The sequence below is a fragment of the Artemia franciscana genome, chromosome 20, assembly GCF_032884065.1.
Source record: "Artemia franciscana chromosome 20, ASM3288406v1, whole genome shotgun sequence".
NCBI lineage: Eukaryota > Metazoa > Arthropoda > Branchiopoda > Anostraca > Artemiidae > Artemia > Artemia franciscana.
The window spans coordinates 7252161-7267257 of NC_088882.1; the positions used below are offsets into that span (position 1 = coordinate 7252161).

A 15097-nucleotide genomic window follows, 5' to 3' on the forward strand; every position below is an offset into this window, starting at 1 on the left:
GGTATAGTCCCAATTAGATTTGTGAGTACTTCTTCAGAAAGATGAACATTTGACAAGGATGAAAATGTCCCTCCCTCAAGAACTAAAAAAATAATGTTATAAGTTTAATCGAATTACATCATGAATTGTAAATATCAGCCAGGCTGTTACCCCTATAATTGTTTGATCTATAATGTTTAATCCTATCATGTTAATCTTTTTATTTTTGATTGTCCAAGAGTTAAAACCTACTATGTTTTTTTTCTTTCAGAAACGGTTCTTTGTAATTCTTGTAAAAACTCCTCTCAGCTACTTGTCTTGATAAAAATCTTGGAGGAACTAGCTTAGAAAATCAAGCTTGAAGCTTAGAAAATCAAGCAGGATTCCTCTTTGGAATCCAAAATAACTTAATTGCTGTTTTTTTAGACAAAATTACTGAGCCTTCACTCAACATTCGCGACCAAATCACAAAATTTGGTAAATTCTGAAGTTGCTAGAAACAAAGTTTCATAAGACCTGACCTAAAGTAATATCTTAACCTGACTTTCTTCAAAATACAACCCACTACTCACTCAAGTTTTTTCGAAACTTTATGAAGGTTTTTATTTGTGTGTGGCTTAAAGTTAAAATTTGTCCATGCATTTGTGTCCAACAGTTTGTTAATTTGAGGAAAACTTCCACCTCTCATTACCTTGTGCGCTTGGTACATATTATCCTATTTAAGGTCGAGTCACAAAATGCTTGGATAAACCCTGTCTTGGTCAACTTCTAAAAAGGACTTGACCGACCACAACATCCTAATTCGTTTATTACTGGATAACTTTTAACTTTACCCTCTCTTAGTACATATTGTATCTTTCAAATAGATGACCAGTTGTAAAATACAAAAATATTTTCTCTAGTCTTCTCCCTGTTTACTGTGGAATAACTCAAGGAACCTTATTGGGACAACTCTTATTTCTTGTCATGATTAACAATATTGGCAAGAAATTCCCGCAAAGATTAAAATGTGTGGATGACTTGTCGATCCTTGAGGTAGTCATAGGAATATTAAAAATGACCCCTCGAAATACTAGCCCAGCCAATAATCTAAATATGAAACTAAATTCTATTACATTAAATTAATGAGAATAAACTTCTTGAAATCTACTCCCGTTTTTCTTGACTCTATCCCTCCCTTCAGAAATGCTAGTGAATCATGTTAAACTCCTTGGTACCACAATTCCTAATAATCCAAAATGGGACATGCATGTTTGAAATGTTGTTGAACAGGCAAATGTTTCCCTATCCGTAATCAAACTGTTAAACAAATTTAATTGTCCCAAGATGCATTCCCTCCGTGTTTACCTATCTTTTGTCAGGCCGTTACTGAAATCTGGATATCCAGTCTAGCATACGCAACTTTTAAGTGAACTTCGTGACAAAATTGAGTTGGGACTAAAGTGTGAACTCAGGATCATTTACAAGGACTGCAAAATCCTGCACTCCTTCCTCCTTAAAGCCTTAGGTATTACTACATTAAAAGAAAGAATGTAAAAAGTGTGTTTGCGTCTTGCCTAGTCCGCCATATCTAATCCCCTTACTGAAGACATTTTCCCCAAACCCCTTAGAGCCTGACTCCCCTGCTTAACATCCATAGTAATCCCAACCTACTCTTCGATCCATGCTGTTGCAGAGAGGTTCCCGAAAGTTTTATCCTCTTTTTTTCCTGAGCACCTTAATAATGCCTGATATATGTCCTCCTGCATTACTTATTCAAAATGAACTCCTCCATTGCTTACTTTAGTCATTGAATGTATGGTCATGATACCTGTGTCCACTGTTTAATTTATCACCACTTTGTTTTGCTCTTTTTTGGTGCTTATTTGAGTTCTATTTCCATTTTAATCCAGTTGTTTGCCCATTCCTTAATTTGAATGTAAATATTTATTTTTGACATTTAGTAGACATTTTGATTTCAATTGTTTTTATTTTACAGTGTTTAATCTGGAATACGAATTCGTCTATTTTTTTTTCGCCTGTGATAGTTGTTTGTCATAATGAATTATCATTTTATCCCTCCCTCTTCCTTTTTTGCCATTTATCACATTAAGTTAATTTTAGTTATTGACATATGGTGTTTTGATTGCATTTACCAGAGATGAAGCGAATTTGGCTCTTGCAGAGCTTTTGATAGCCTTTTGAAAATAAATCTTATCTTATCTAAAACCTTGGCACTAGGCTATCTCTAATCAAAAGGGACATACTCTACAAAAAAGTCTTGACAGAGGTGGTCGTCTTAGAAAGCCTAAAGAGAAAAATCAGGCTCCACCTGGAACCTAAAAAGAATGCAAATTAAATTGTGTCATATATTTTGGTGGAGAGATTCTAGCTAATCACTCCACTAAAGATATACCAGGCCCTTGCCACAATATGGTTTTGATCTTTTTACTTTCGATTGGCTTGTCGGAAACCTAAAGCCGACTAAGGTTTTTCCGAATATATTTTTTTTTAATTTATGTGAAAATGCTTTTTTAGTAATTTGCCTTAGTGAAATGTTGGCGATACTATCTCTAATCAAAAGGGCCAAATCCTAAAAAGAAATTTTGGTGGAGGTGTTGTTCTTATTTCTCTGTGCAGACTCGACTGAACATAGATAACTGAAATTCTTTTTATTCCAGCTATTTGCTATAATCATATTTGGGAGTATCTCTTCAAAAGGATGGGCATTTGATAAGGTACAGAATCGCGAGGTCTGCTTATTTAATAAAGATTTGAATGCCTGTAATTATGGCACAACCATTGCGGTATTTGCATTTCTGGCTGCCATTGGATTTCTGGCTGGTGAATGGTTTTTTCAACAGATTTCTTCAGTAAAGATGAGACGCAGATATATCATGCTTGATTTTGGATTCTCAGGTACCTTTTTTAACTATAGATTAACGTGTCTAGATACAAAATGTTTTTTTTGTGATTTTTTAATGTGGTGAACTAGTTACTCAGAATTTATACAGTTAGCAACGGGTAGTATCTTGAGGTAAGGGTTAGTAAATGAGCAGGTGGTGAATTTGCTCCTTTTTTAGGTCAAAACCTGAAAAGAATTCTAGGCCCTAATTTTAAATTTCTTTTTAAGGGAGGGGATTTCATTGGCATTAGACCAATTCAAGAGAAAGAATTTTCCCCGTTCGCCTCCTTGTGTGCAGGCATAATAGACAGCACAAGGATGGAAGGATGGGGGCTGTTATAGGCTTGTGTTACTTGAAATTAATGCAGAAAAAAATCATCTGCCTAACCGGGTTTTGGGCGCTCAAACCCCCTGGACACAACTACAGGTGAGATCAAAGGGATTTGCTTGTTTACCATGGAATTTACAAGTCAGACTTTCAAACCAAAGCTTTATGATACCTAAATGTGTTGCGTAATGGAATTAAGGGAGTAGTTGATTATACCAATGGCGTAACAGTGAGAAAGGGTTGTACCTATTTTATCATTGGTGTACTATTTTCTTCGAAAATTGTACCTCGGTAGGTACTGCTTAAAAAGTCCGTAGTACTTTTTTTTGATGGTACAATTTATTGAGAAAAAATAATACTATTAACACAAAAATTATTCTCAAGCAAATTTTGAGATCGAAACGAATTTGTTTTTTCAATATTAATGCAAGTTGAAAATCTTTTATGACATTACGCCTTGATTCGCTTTTGAAAAAGCGAAATTATTTTGTGGTTTTTAAGAATGTTGTTTTGGGGGCTGTTTGCTGGTTGAAGGGTAGCAAGCCTCCAAGTCTTGAATAGTTTCGGGGGTAATCATCTGCGCAAGGGTTCACTGCTTTTGCATCAGTATCTGCAACAACATTTTCAGAGGTGTGTAGATTGTGCCACCGTCCTTATCTCGTTCTGTACTGGGGTCGTTTTAAACGTCCTCCAAACAGGGGAAAACGCAATGATTGTGGAGAATTTAGGCCGATTACCGTCTCAAGTACGTTTAGCAAAGTGTTGGAATGGTTGGTTCTCAGCGAAGTTATATTGAAGTGTGTAATAGACCACATGCAGTTTGGCTTTTGAAAACATCTCAGCGGTGATTTTGCCCACAGACTTCTAAACCATATTCTTGCCAAGGCTGAACCACTTGGGTTGTCTGTATATATATGTATATATAGATATATATATATATATATATATATATATATATATATATATATATATATATATATATATATATATATATATATATATATATATATATATATATATATATATATATATATATAGTGTTGATATTTCTGCTTCTTTGATTCTGCCATCCAGTCTGCCGTCGTCCAGACCCTCCTAGATGCTGGTGTGAATGCTCATATAGTAGCTATGTTATCATATTGGTATTCCAATAGCAATATAAGAGTGAAACTTGGACTTTCGAACTCAGTGCACAAGTTGAACTTAATAGAGAATTTCGACAAGGTTCGGCTTTAAGTCCGGTATGTTGCAGTAGTAGCTACAACCTAGTAAAGAGCAAACCACAGCCTATAGTAACTAAAACTTCAAAACATGTTTTGAAAAAAACGGCCTAGTGAAAAAAATTGCCATTTGACACTGATTCAGGAATGGTAACTATTTTTCGGTTCGTCTTGAAAGTAAAAGTTTATTGGGAAAAGAAATTTATGGTGAATTTGAAAAAAACCTGAAACCTCTCGGAAGTGATGTCAGAATAAATTTGAATCAGCATGGTCTCCAACTTAAGACATGGAAATTACAGTCCCCCTCCTTGAGCAACAGGGAAAATTACTTTTTTGCGCATGGGTAGCACCGACCTGTCTCCACTTTTTTTTCTTTCAGCCCTAACGGGTTGACAGAACATCATAGAGATGCTTAAGGGCTCATTCAAAAGCTATTTCTCATATCCACATGCTTTTTATGAATTCTGTTCTCTGCAAGTGTCATATGGCACCAAAAATGACACTCTTTGTGCCATTTCTCTGGGCTAGCAGGCTACCAGAGCATCGTAAACAAATTTTTAATAGCTTATATAAAATATTTTGCTCGTATCTTCGCTCTTCCTAGAAATTTTGCCATCTGCAAGTTCCAAATGGCCCTAAAATGGCACTTTTGGTGTCATGTCTCAAGTGCAAAAGCTGGGGCTAGTGGGCTAGCATAACTTTTAAAGGTGATTTATGGCTGGTTTGAAAGGTATTGTTCTTATCTACGTGCTTTTTACCAATTTTACCATCCGTAAGTGCGACATAGCACTGAAAACAAAACGTTTGGTGTCACTTCTTAAGTGAAAAAGTTCCAAAGCATAAAACGGCACCATTGCAATAATTATGTTCTAAAGCCCTTAACTGGAGGTATATAAGAACCCCTTACATATACTCACGTAAGCTTATGTAAGTTTCATAAATTGTCTACTTCTCTAAAAGTAAAAGATTATTGCGAAAATAGTAACTAAAACAAAAAACTTTTTAACTAAAAATCTACTAATTATCTTCACTTGAAATTCACGGTTGTATAAAGAGAAATACCCGGATTTTGAGAGTTCAGAGTTAGGGTTCAGAATTTTATCCACCAATAAATGAAATTGGAAATACAGTGCTCTTATTCCTCCTCGAAAGGCTCCATGGCCAGAGATGCAAGGGGGATACAAAAAAAAAATACAGTATAACCAACTAAAAAAAGAACAGTAGCCAAATAACATATAAGATGAAAAAGAGAACACACCTGAGGCATGGGAGTCAAAGCGCAGAGAAGACAACCATATACCATGAATAAACCCTCATGGGACATCAACTCCTCAGAGGAAATGGAAAAGGAACAAGAGTTCATTCTATATTGCTCACTATTTGTATTATAGCTAGCAATACCAAAGTGCTATCTAATAAGTCAATCCAATATTTCTGTATGCTGTTCAATGACTGTGGTTATTAAAAAAATATTTAATCTTTTGCTTTGTTTTTAAGACAATTTTAAATGGATACTGAGAGTTACTGATGTCAAAACTGGTCTAACACTATGAAAAGCTTTGCAAATTAGTGTGCTGTTGACAGGCTATGTACTCACTTTTGATTCCCAAATCAATATTCCTGTTTTTTTTTTTTCATACTTGGCTTCTGTGTTTTCGGGAAAGTACTATTTTTCTATAATCCCAGAAACCTAGGGAAGCATAAGTAGTACTATTTTTATTGATATATATTGGATAGGCTCTGAAGTAATGATTTTGTCCGTTTTAATTTTCAACTTCGCTCTTTACCTGTTTTGGAAAAACTTGGTTTTTTTAAAAATTGTTTAATACTTGGACTTCTAAGGTTACAAAACAAATTTCTGATTGGTTGAACCTTGATCTTTGTAATTTGAATCGAATAAGCTATTCTAGTATGCGGAAGATTTACTTATATTGCATTTTTCTCTAAGTGTATTACAGGATAATTTAGATAAGCTTGTATCTGGCTATAGCGCTATTGGTCTACAAGTTAATGGCCAGAAAACCAAATTTCTGGTTTTCAACCCGACGAAACGGGATTCGTTACCACCAACTGTTTCAGTAGATAGTGCTACTGTTGCACCATCTTCTTCGCTTAAATATTTAGGTCTTCGATACGTTTGAGGTAAGAATTCTTTGCCTTGACACCCTGTGTTAAACCTACGAGTGAGTTACAGAAAACTTGCCCTGCTAAAGTACTCTTACAATCGGCTAATTTTAGTAAGGCTGCATAGAGCAGGGGCTTTGCCACATTTTCTTTACCTCGCCCCTATGGGAAGGCTTTACAGAAACCGAGCGACTAAGGTCAGATCTGTTTTTGTAAATATTAGAAGTTTTCAACTCTTATACCGCTCTTTGAGGTTCATTTCTCTTAGAGAGGTATCGAATTCCAGAACCCTGTGAAGTTGTAGCAGAACTCGAAAGCAATGCTAGAAAAGGTGCACTTGGGACCTTTAGGGTTTCCTACCGTTGCACGTTATCTACGAGCTGTGAATGTATATATTACGATGGTACCCTTGGAATGAAATTACGATGTACCCTTGTCATACTTCCCAGCCTTTTTATTCCAGAAACGGCATCAAAAAGTACATTTTTTGGTATCATACACTACCCCTGTCAGAAAAAAAGTAGTATACACTTAGATCTTTAGTAAAGGGTTTTAGACCACGAAAATTCGATTGACTATCTTAGAATGTGTATTCAATGGCATTTTGACCCTCTTTGTGCCAAAAATGATGTTTTATGGGGCAAAATGGCAGAAGATGACAGTTTACTGCGGTTATTGTTATGTATATGCTTATGTTTATACATATGTATATGTTTATGTATATGTTTGTTACTAAAAAAGGCTGTAGATACTGTGATTTCTGTTAAAATTAACCTTCTCCCGATATTCTATGTGTACAGGATCGATACGGTCTTTCCTAGGAAAAGGAACAAATGAGTGTTGTTTCTTGAAATAGTGTTTGTCGTGCTGTCCTTTTTTTCTTTTTTTTTTCTTTTTGTACTCCACCATTTTAAACTTATACTTACTACCGTATTTATTTTCAATAAAAAATAAAATATCAAAAAATAAAATCTATGTAAAAAAATCATAGCAAAAAAAACATACAAGTATTATGTAAATGGATGAATTACAAGAAATTACTATAAAAGATTAAATGAAAGCCAAAACGAACAGAAATTAAATAGACAATTATAGGAAAAAATACATACAATAGGAAAAGAAAAAGGTCTTTCCTAGGAAAAGAAATAAATGAGTGTTGTTTTTTGAAATAGTGTTTTCCGTGCTGCCTTTTTTCTTTTTTTTTCTTTTTGTGCTCCACCATTTTTAGACTTATACTTTCTACCATATTTATTTTCTATAAAAAAAATAAAATAAAATATCGAAAAATAAAATCTATATAAAAAATCATAGCAAAAAACATACAACAAGTACTATTATAAATTAATGAATTACAAGAAATAAATATAAAAAAAGTAAATGAAAACCAAAACGAACAGAAATTAAATAGACAATCAGGAAAAAAATATACAATAGGAAAAGGAAAAGGTCTTTCATAGAAAAAGAAACAAATGAATGTTGTTTCTTGAAATAGTGTTTTTCGTGCTGTCCTTTTTTTTCTTTTCTTTTTTTCTCTTTGTACTCCACCATTTTTTTTTATGGGTGGGCTAAGATACAATATTTATCTATCTGTATTACTATTTTTTGTCTCTTCGTGGTTTACCATATCTATTTCATTCTTTCAGCTTTTTGGACATTCCTTTATTTTGTTGGATTTTGTTACTTGACCAGTCAGTGGTCTAAATCTGAGACACCTGAAGGGGGTAGCGTGATTACTAATGGACTTCAGGCGGCCATTGCTTTCTCTTTCTTTTCTATTTTCAGCTGGGTGAGTTCAAGCTTTTTCATTCTACTATAGTTCTTCTTTTCTTTTTTCTCATTTTTGCTCTCTCCTTCTGTTCTATTTTCAGCTGAGTGAGTTTAAACCTTTTCATTTTAGTATATCTCTTCTTTTCTGTTTTCTAATTTTATTTTCTCTTTCTTTTCTATTTTCAGCTGGGTGAGCTTAAACTTTTTCATTTTAGTATAGCTCTTCTCTTCTGTTTTCCCATTTTCGCTTTCTGCTTCTGTTCTATTTTCAACGGAGTGACCTTAAACTATAATCTTATTATAGCTTTTTTTCGGTTTTCTGATTTTGCATTCTCCTTCCTTTCCATTTTCATCTGACTGAACTTAAAATTTCCTTTTTTATAGCTCTTCTTTCCGTTTTCTGATTTTTGTTTTCTCTTTCATTTCAATTTTCAGCTGGGCGGGCTTAAACTTTTCATTTTACTATAGCTCTTCTTTTCCGTTTTCTCATTTTGTTTTCTCCCTCTTTTCTATTTTCATCTCGGTGAGTTTGAGCCTTTTCATTTTATTTTCGCTCTTCTTTTTCTCGTTCTCATTCTTGCATTCTCCTTATTTTTATTTTTCAGTTGGATAAAGCAAAGATTATACATTGTAGGGAAATGGAAAAAAACAAAGTTTTATTCTCTACTTGGAAATTTTTTCCCGCCTATTCCAGGGTTGCAAATTCAATCTATCAAAGGAGTTTTATTTCAGAGTATATTCATCAGTCATAACCCAAGGGTTGCCAAAATCTGCCTAAAAAACCCCCGAAGTTAACAAAAGATAAAAAAGAATTCCCTGCTACCGAAGCAAATTTGATGTTTTAACCTTAAGAATGCAAGTACAGAGTAGTCATGACATTGAAAGTTGTCTCTGACTTTTTGAAAAATGACAAAATTTTAATGACTGTCCCTTGCTTTCATATTTGTCTTAAAACATTTCAATTTTTCTGGTAGCAAGTATGTGTTGGTATAAAATGTATTGCTCTGTTCAGTGTATTAGGAGACATAAATTTATATAGCCTAGTTTATATTTTAATAAATTAATTTAATTCATTTACTAGTATTATAATTTTACGCTTCTTGGTCTTCTACAGAATCTTGTTCATACAATTTTGTGCCGAGACCATGCCCCATTCTATTTCAAACAACCATTAACCATATCATCACTGTTATATAGTGAACATAAAACTTGTAAACGGGCACATGATTGGTCAGTCAATAATTTATCCGGTTAAAATGATTAAATTGATTTAAATGATTAAATGGTTAAATTGTTAAAATGACAACTGTCAGGTAGGTTAAAAAACACTCTGAAGACTCAAAAACTTGGCATCTTTTTAACTTAATTATATTATTGACGGTAGGCATTTAGTAGGCTGGTTTCTCAAAACGAAAGGGTATGTCTCTATTTTTACATTTTACAGGGATAATAAAATGTAGTTATGATGGTTCTCGTGGGCCTTGGATTGTTCTTGCTTCAGCTAAATCAAAGATTCATTCTGGCACAAGCCTACACTGTATAAAATAATGATTAGTAATAAAATTAGCTGAATTATACCTAATTATTTAAGGTAGTTAAGTTTATTAATAAAAATAAAACTTAACAAAATGCATACATGTATATAAATAATGCATGAAAGACAAAGTAATTCAACTAAATTTTCTATGGATTATTCTTTATGGTTGATTGTGTGTGGCTATGCTGTTTGACCTATGTGATTGTATGGATGAGTAGGGTTAAGGCCTCATTCAAGTGCTGGTCTATATTAATCACTAATTTAGGAAAACAGTCTTCCTTTTCTCCTTCTGTCTCTTTATTTTTTTTTTTTTTTTTTTTTTTTTTTTTTTTTTTTTTTTTTTTTTTTTTTTTTTTTTTTTTTTTTTTTTTTTTTTTTTTTTTTTTTTTTTTGTGTTTGTGCTGTAGCATTGGTGATTTCTCTTTTCATGATATATATATATATATATATATATATATATATATATATATATATATATATATATATATATATATATATATATATATATATATATATATATATGTATATATATATATATATATGTATATATATAAATACATAATTGCTTGCTGAGTTGCTCCTGAAGTCAGGGTAACGACCAAAAAAAAAGTATCCAAATAATCCACTATGCTCCTTCACACACATCAAACAACTAACGAAGAAGAAGAAAAAAATGACAAATAATAGAGTAGAACTCATAAATAGGACTCGTTTTTTCTTTGACTTTATTTCTAAGTTTTTCAAACCGTTTAAATTTCTAAACCATTTTCAAACCATTGCTTGGTATAAAATTGTCAATACTATATTTGGTAATAAGGTTATCGAATTATCGTTGTTGATAGAATTACCAATATCATATTTGGTAATAAAAATATCCAAAGCTATGTTGGATGATAATATAGAGTAATAATATTATATTTATTACTGACACTTTTGATAATTATTTCATGTTAGCTTGCAAAAACATTATTATTAGTAGAAAAGTATGCTAAATTTCGCTTGAAAAATCATTGAGATCTACTCAATAAAACCAGATGTAGGATCGTTTAAATCATGATAAATGTTCTTACCAAGGCACATGGCATATATGCCTTATCCAGGGTTATTACCGGGATTTACAGCATCACAGCACCTGTCTTCCCTAATCGAATTATACTAAATAAATATATAGTAATAATATAATATAAATAAAATAATATAATAAATAAATAAAATAATATAATAAATAAAAATAAATAAATAATAATAAAATAATATAAATAAATATAGTAATAAACTTTCGTTTATTACTAAAAATTTGGTTTGCCTAGTTTTCGAATAAAACCAGAACTGTTTTTACTTTTTGTTAGGATTTCTGGATTTGCGCCAAATCCTGGATTAGGGATTTCTGGGATAATGCTATCAGAGTGCCAGACAGGCTTTAGATTTCTGTAAGTATATGATTAGCGATTTAATAATCAGCACAAAGTAAGGAAACAATACAACAGCTGTTCAAGTTCAAGCTGCTCATTTGGGTTTCGTTTCCAGAGGGGGACCCAGGCACAGAAATTGCAAGGGCGTAAAATTTCAAATAAATTTTATTTAAATAAAGTAGATGGCGCATTTGGCAGTAAGTATAAGCAAATTGAATCCGAAATTCTCATTTTCCCCATATCTTTTCCCATATAAAGTAAGGAAAGTCAGATTTAAATAAAGGAATTTTTTTTTAATGAATAATAGAAATTAGTTTGGCCCTAAAATTTTAGGTAAACAGAGGGAGGGGAGTGTAATCAAGATTTTGCCCTGGTGTTAGAGAGCCTAGAAATGCCAATGTTGGTCCCTAAAAACTGTGAAACTTTTAAGAGTTGGATCTTCACCAATGTAGCATGAAAAGATAGTGAGCATGATAGTAGCATGAAGGGAGTAAAAACTAATGGTGCCACTGCAGTTTAGGGTTTGGCTACTTCATTAAAAAAAAAGGTTGAAGATTTTGAAGAAAATTGAATATTAGATATCAGCAATGCAATAGGATTAGAGTTCAATTTCTTTGCATGTGACTATTGAGGAAAATTTTTCTATTTTGTTGTATTGTTGAAAATCCTGTCAGCACAAAGTAGATCATGGCCAGTTTGGGGAAATATGGGTAATTTAACTAGGCTAGTTGATTTTAAACTGGTAGGACTAGTATAGGCAAGATTGTGCTTTCTTTACCTTTCCTTGGTCTCACCTCTCATCAACAGTTGATTTATAATGCAAATGTGAGAAAATTAATAACACCAAGACCTGTAAATTGTGTATAAAGCAACCGTCTCGAACAAGAAACTTTTATTTTAGTGTTTAGTACGGAAGAGGCCATCAAGTAAACGTTTTTTTTTTTTTTTTTTTTTTTTTTTTTTTTTTTTTTTTTTTTTTTAAGTGCCTGAAACTTCTATTATTAAGCAATTTTCATTAAATTTGAAATTATTTTTTTAAATTTTAATCTAATTTTTATTAAATTTAACACTATTATTAAGCAGTTTTTTGCTTGAAACTTTCAAGCAATTTTTATATGAAATCAAACAGTTCGTGGTAACGAACTGTAGTAAGGAGCGACCCGGCTCAATAGTAACCAAAACTCTAAAAAATGGAATTTTGATACCAATAGCTATATCAAAAGAATCGCATTTTAATGCTGGTTTTCAATATATAAGTTTCATCAAGTTTAGTCTTACCCATCAAAAGTTACGAGCCTGAGAAAATTTGCGTTATTTTAGAAAATAGGGGGAAACACCCCCTAAAAGTCATAGAATCTTAACGAAAATCACACCATCAGATTCAGCGTATCAGTGAACCCTATTGTAGAAGTTTCGAGCTCCTATCTACAAAAATGTGGAATTTTGCATTTTTTGCCAGAAGGCAGATCACGGATGCGTGTTTATTTGTTTTTTTGTTGTTTTTTTTTCCAGGGGTGATCGTATCGACCCAGTTGTCCTAGAATGTTGCAAGAGAGCTCATTCTAACGGAAATGAAAAGTTCTAGTGCCCTTTTTAAGTGACCAACAAAATTGGAGGGCACCTAGGCCCCCTCCCACGCTAATTATTTTCCCAAAGTCAACGGATCAAAATTCTGAGATAGCCATTTTATTCAGCGTAGTCGAAAAACCTTATAACTATGTCTTTGGGGACGACTTACTCCCCCACAGTCCCCGTGGGAGGGGCAACAAGTTACAAACTTTGACCTGTGCTTACATATAGTAATAGTTATTGGGAAGTATACAGGCGTTTTCAGGAGGATTTTTTTGGTTTGGGGGGAGGGGTTGAGAAGAGGAGGATATGCTAGGGGAACTTTCCATCGAGAATTTGTCATGGGAGAAGAAAACTTCGATGAGGGGAGAGCAGGATTTACTAGCATTATTTAAAAAAAAAAAATTAAAAAATAAATGTGAAAAAGCTTTTTCAGCTGGAAGTAAGGAACAGCAATAAAACTTAAAACAAACAGAAATTATTACCCATATGAGGGGCTCACCTCCTTATAATACCTAGCTCTTTACGCTAAAGTATTTTTAGTAATTTCAACTATTTATTCTACGGCTTTTGTGATTCAGGGGTCATTCTTAATGAATTGGGATAAAATTTAAGCTTTAGTGTAAAGAGCGAGGTACTGACGATGGGGCGAATCCCCTCATATATGTAATAAAAACATGAGAATACAAAAGTTCTTTACGTAAGCTAATTTATAAGTTACGTAAATCTTTTACCAATAAAAAGATTCGTAAAAAATTAAAAGTTCTAGTTGCCTTTTTAATTAACCAAAAAATCGGAGGGCAACTAGGCTTCGCCCCCGCTCTTTTTTTCTCTAAATCATTCGATCAAAATTATGAGAAAGAAATTTTGCCAAAAAAAAAAAATGAAAATTTCGTTTTGATTATTCCTCTGCGGAGAGCCAAAATCAAAACATGCATTGATTCAAAAACGTTCAGAAATTAAATAAAAAAAACGAGTTTTTTTAACTGAAAGTAAGGAGCGACATTAAAACTTAAAACGCACAGAAATTACTTCGTATATGAAAGAGGCTACTTCCTCATCAACGCCCCGCTCTTTACGCTAAAGTTTTTTACTGTTTTAAAAAGAAGAATTGAGAGAAAGAGTCAAACTTTAGCGTAAAGAAAGGGGCGTTGATGAGGAAGCAGCCTCTTTCATATACGAAGTAATTTCTGTGCGTTTTAAGTTTTAATGTCGCTCCTTACTTTCAGTTAAAAAAACTCGTTTTTTTTATTTCAAGTGTAAAATCGCATGGTTAACCAGTATTTAAAAAAGAAACTTACTAGTAGCTCTTTTTTATTAATTATTAAAAAAATATTGAAGAATATGTTTTTCCAAGAAAATTAAAAATTCAAATCAAAACTTAAAACGAGCACAAATGAAACCCTGCCTATGCACAGAAAAATGTGTGCGTATTTTTTTTAAGCACCTGAAACTTTCAAGCAATTTTTATAATTTGTTAAGAATTTTGGTTATTGTAAAATCAGATATTTTTATTATTTCTGTTTTAGCTTTGTTAGGATGTTAAGATATGAGGATTTTGTGTTTTTTTGTAATGGTGATGAAAGTAAAGCAGAAGCTATAGCGGAAGATTTTTTCGCAACCTCAGTGCAGTGATTACTGTATTTGAGATCGGAGTCCTTTTTTGTTATTTTGTTTGTGTTGGAATATTAATTATTGTGTTTATGGAAAATACCTAAGAAGGGAGTTAATTCAATTGATGTTTATGCCTTATGGAAGTGATAATTAATTTGCATTGCTTCCCCTCATTGCGATAAGTAAGTTTAGTTAGTGTTTCTGATGCTCAGCTCCTTCCTTTTCTTGAAGATTTGGAACAAAGGTCAGTTGAGTCATATTTTAATAATAAGGTCAGTTGAGTCATCATTTAATAATAAAACTGCCTTTTTTAACCACCTTTGTATTCATCTCTTGTTGTTTATCTGATTGCTCCATTTTCTGTAGGTTCTCTTCTTTTTGTAGGTTCTTCTTTAGGTTCCCTTCTTTAGGTTTTCTTCTTTTTGTAGGTTCTTCTTTAGGTTCCCTTCTTTACGTTCTCTTCTTTTTTTTTGTGTGACACTATAGATAAGAGGCTTTTTCCACTGACAAACTAGATTTTTGTAAAATGTCAATGATTGTCAAAAATTGTCAATGATGATTGTCAATGAAATTCAAAAAATGATTGTCAATGATTGTCAAAAAATGAATGTCAAAAATTGTCAATGATATAAAGAACGGTTGTGTTAATTCACGAAAATGTAA

General features: G+C 32.6%; 1 protein-coding gene across 2 annotated transcripts in view; it reads left to right on the plus strand.

Annotated features, from left to right (window-relative positions):
* The window catches only part of LOC136040390 (synaptogyrin-like), a 32819-nt gene that overhangs the window by 10661 nt on the left and 7061 nt on the right, over positions 1-15097 (plus strand). For both annotated transcript variants that reach the window (XM_065724662.1, XM_065724663.1), the window contains exons 3-4: positions 2640-2877; positions 8179-8321. In XM_065724662.1, coding sequence (XP_065580734.1) covers positions 2640-2877; positions 8179-8321 — 381 coding nt within the window. The remainder of the gene's footprint in view (positions 1-2639; positions 2878-8178; positions 8322-15097) is intronic.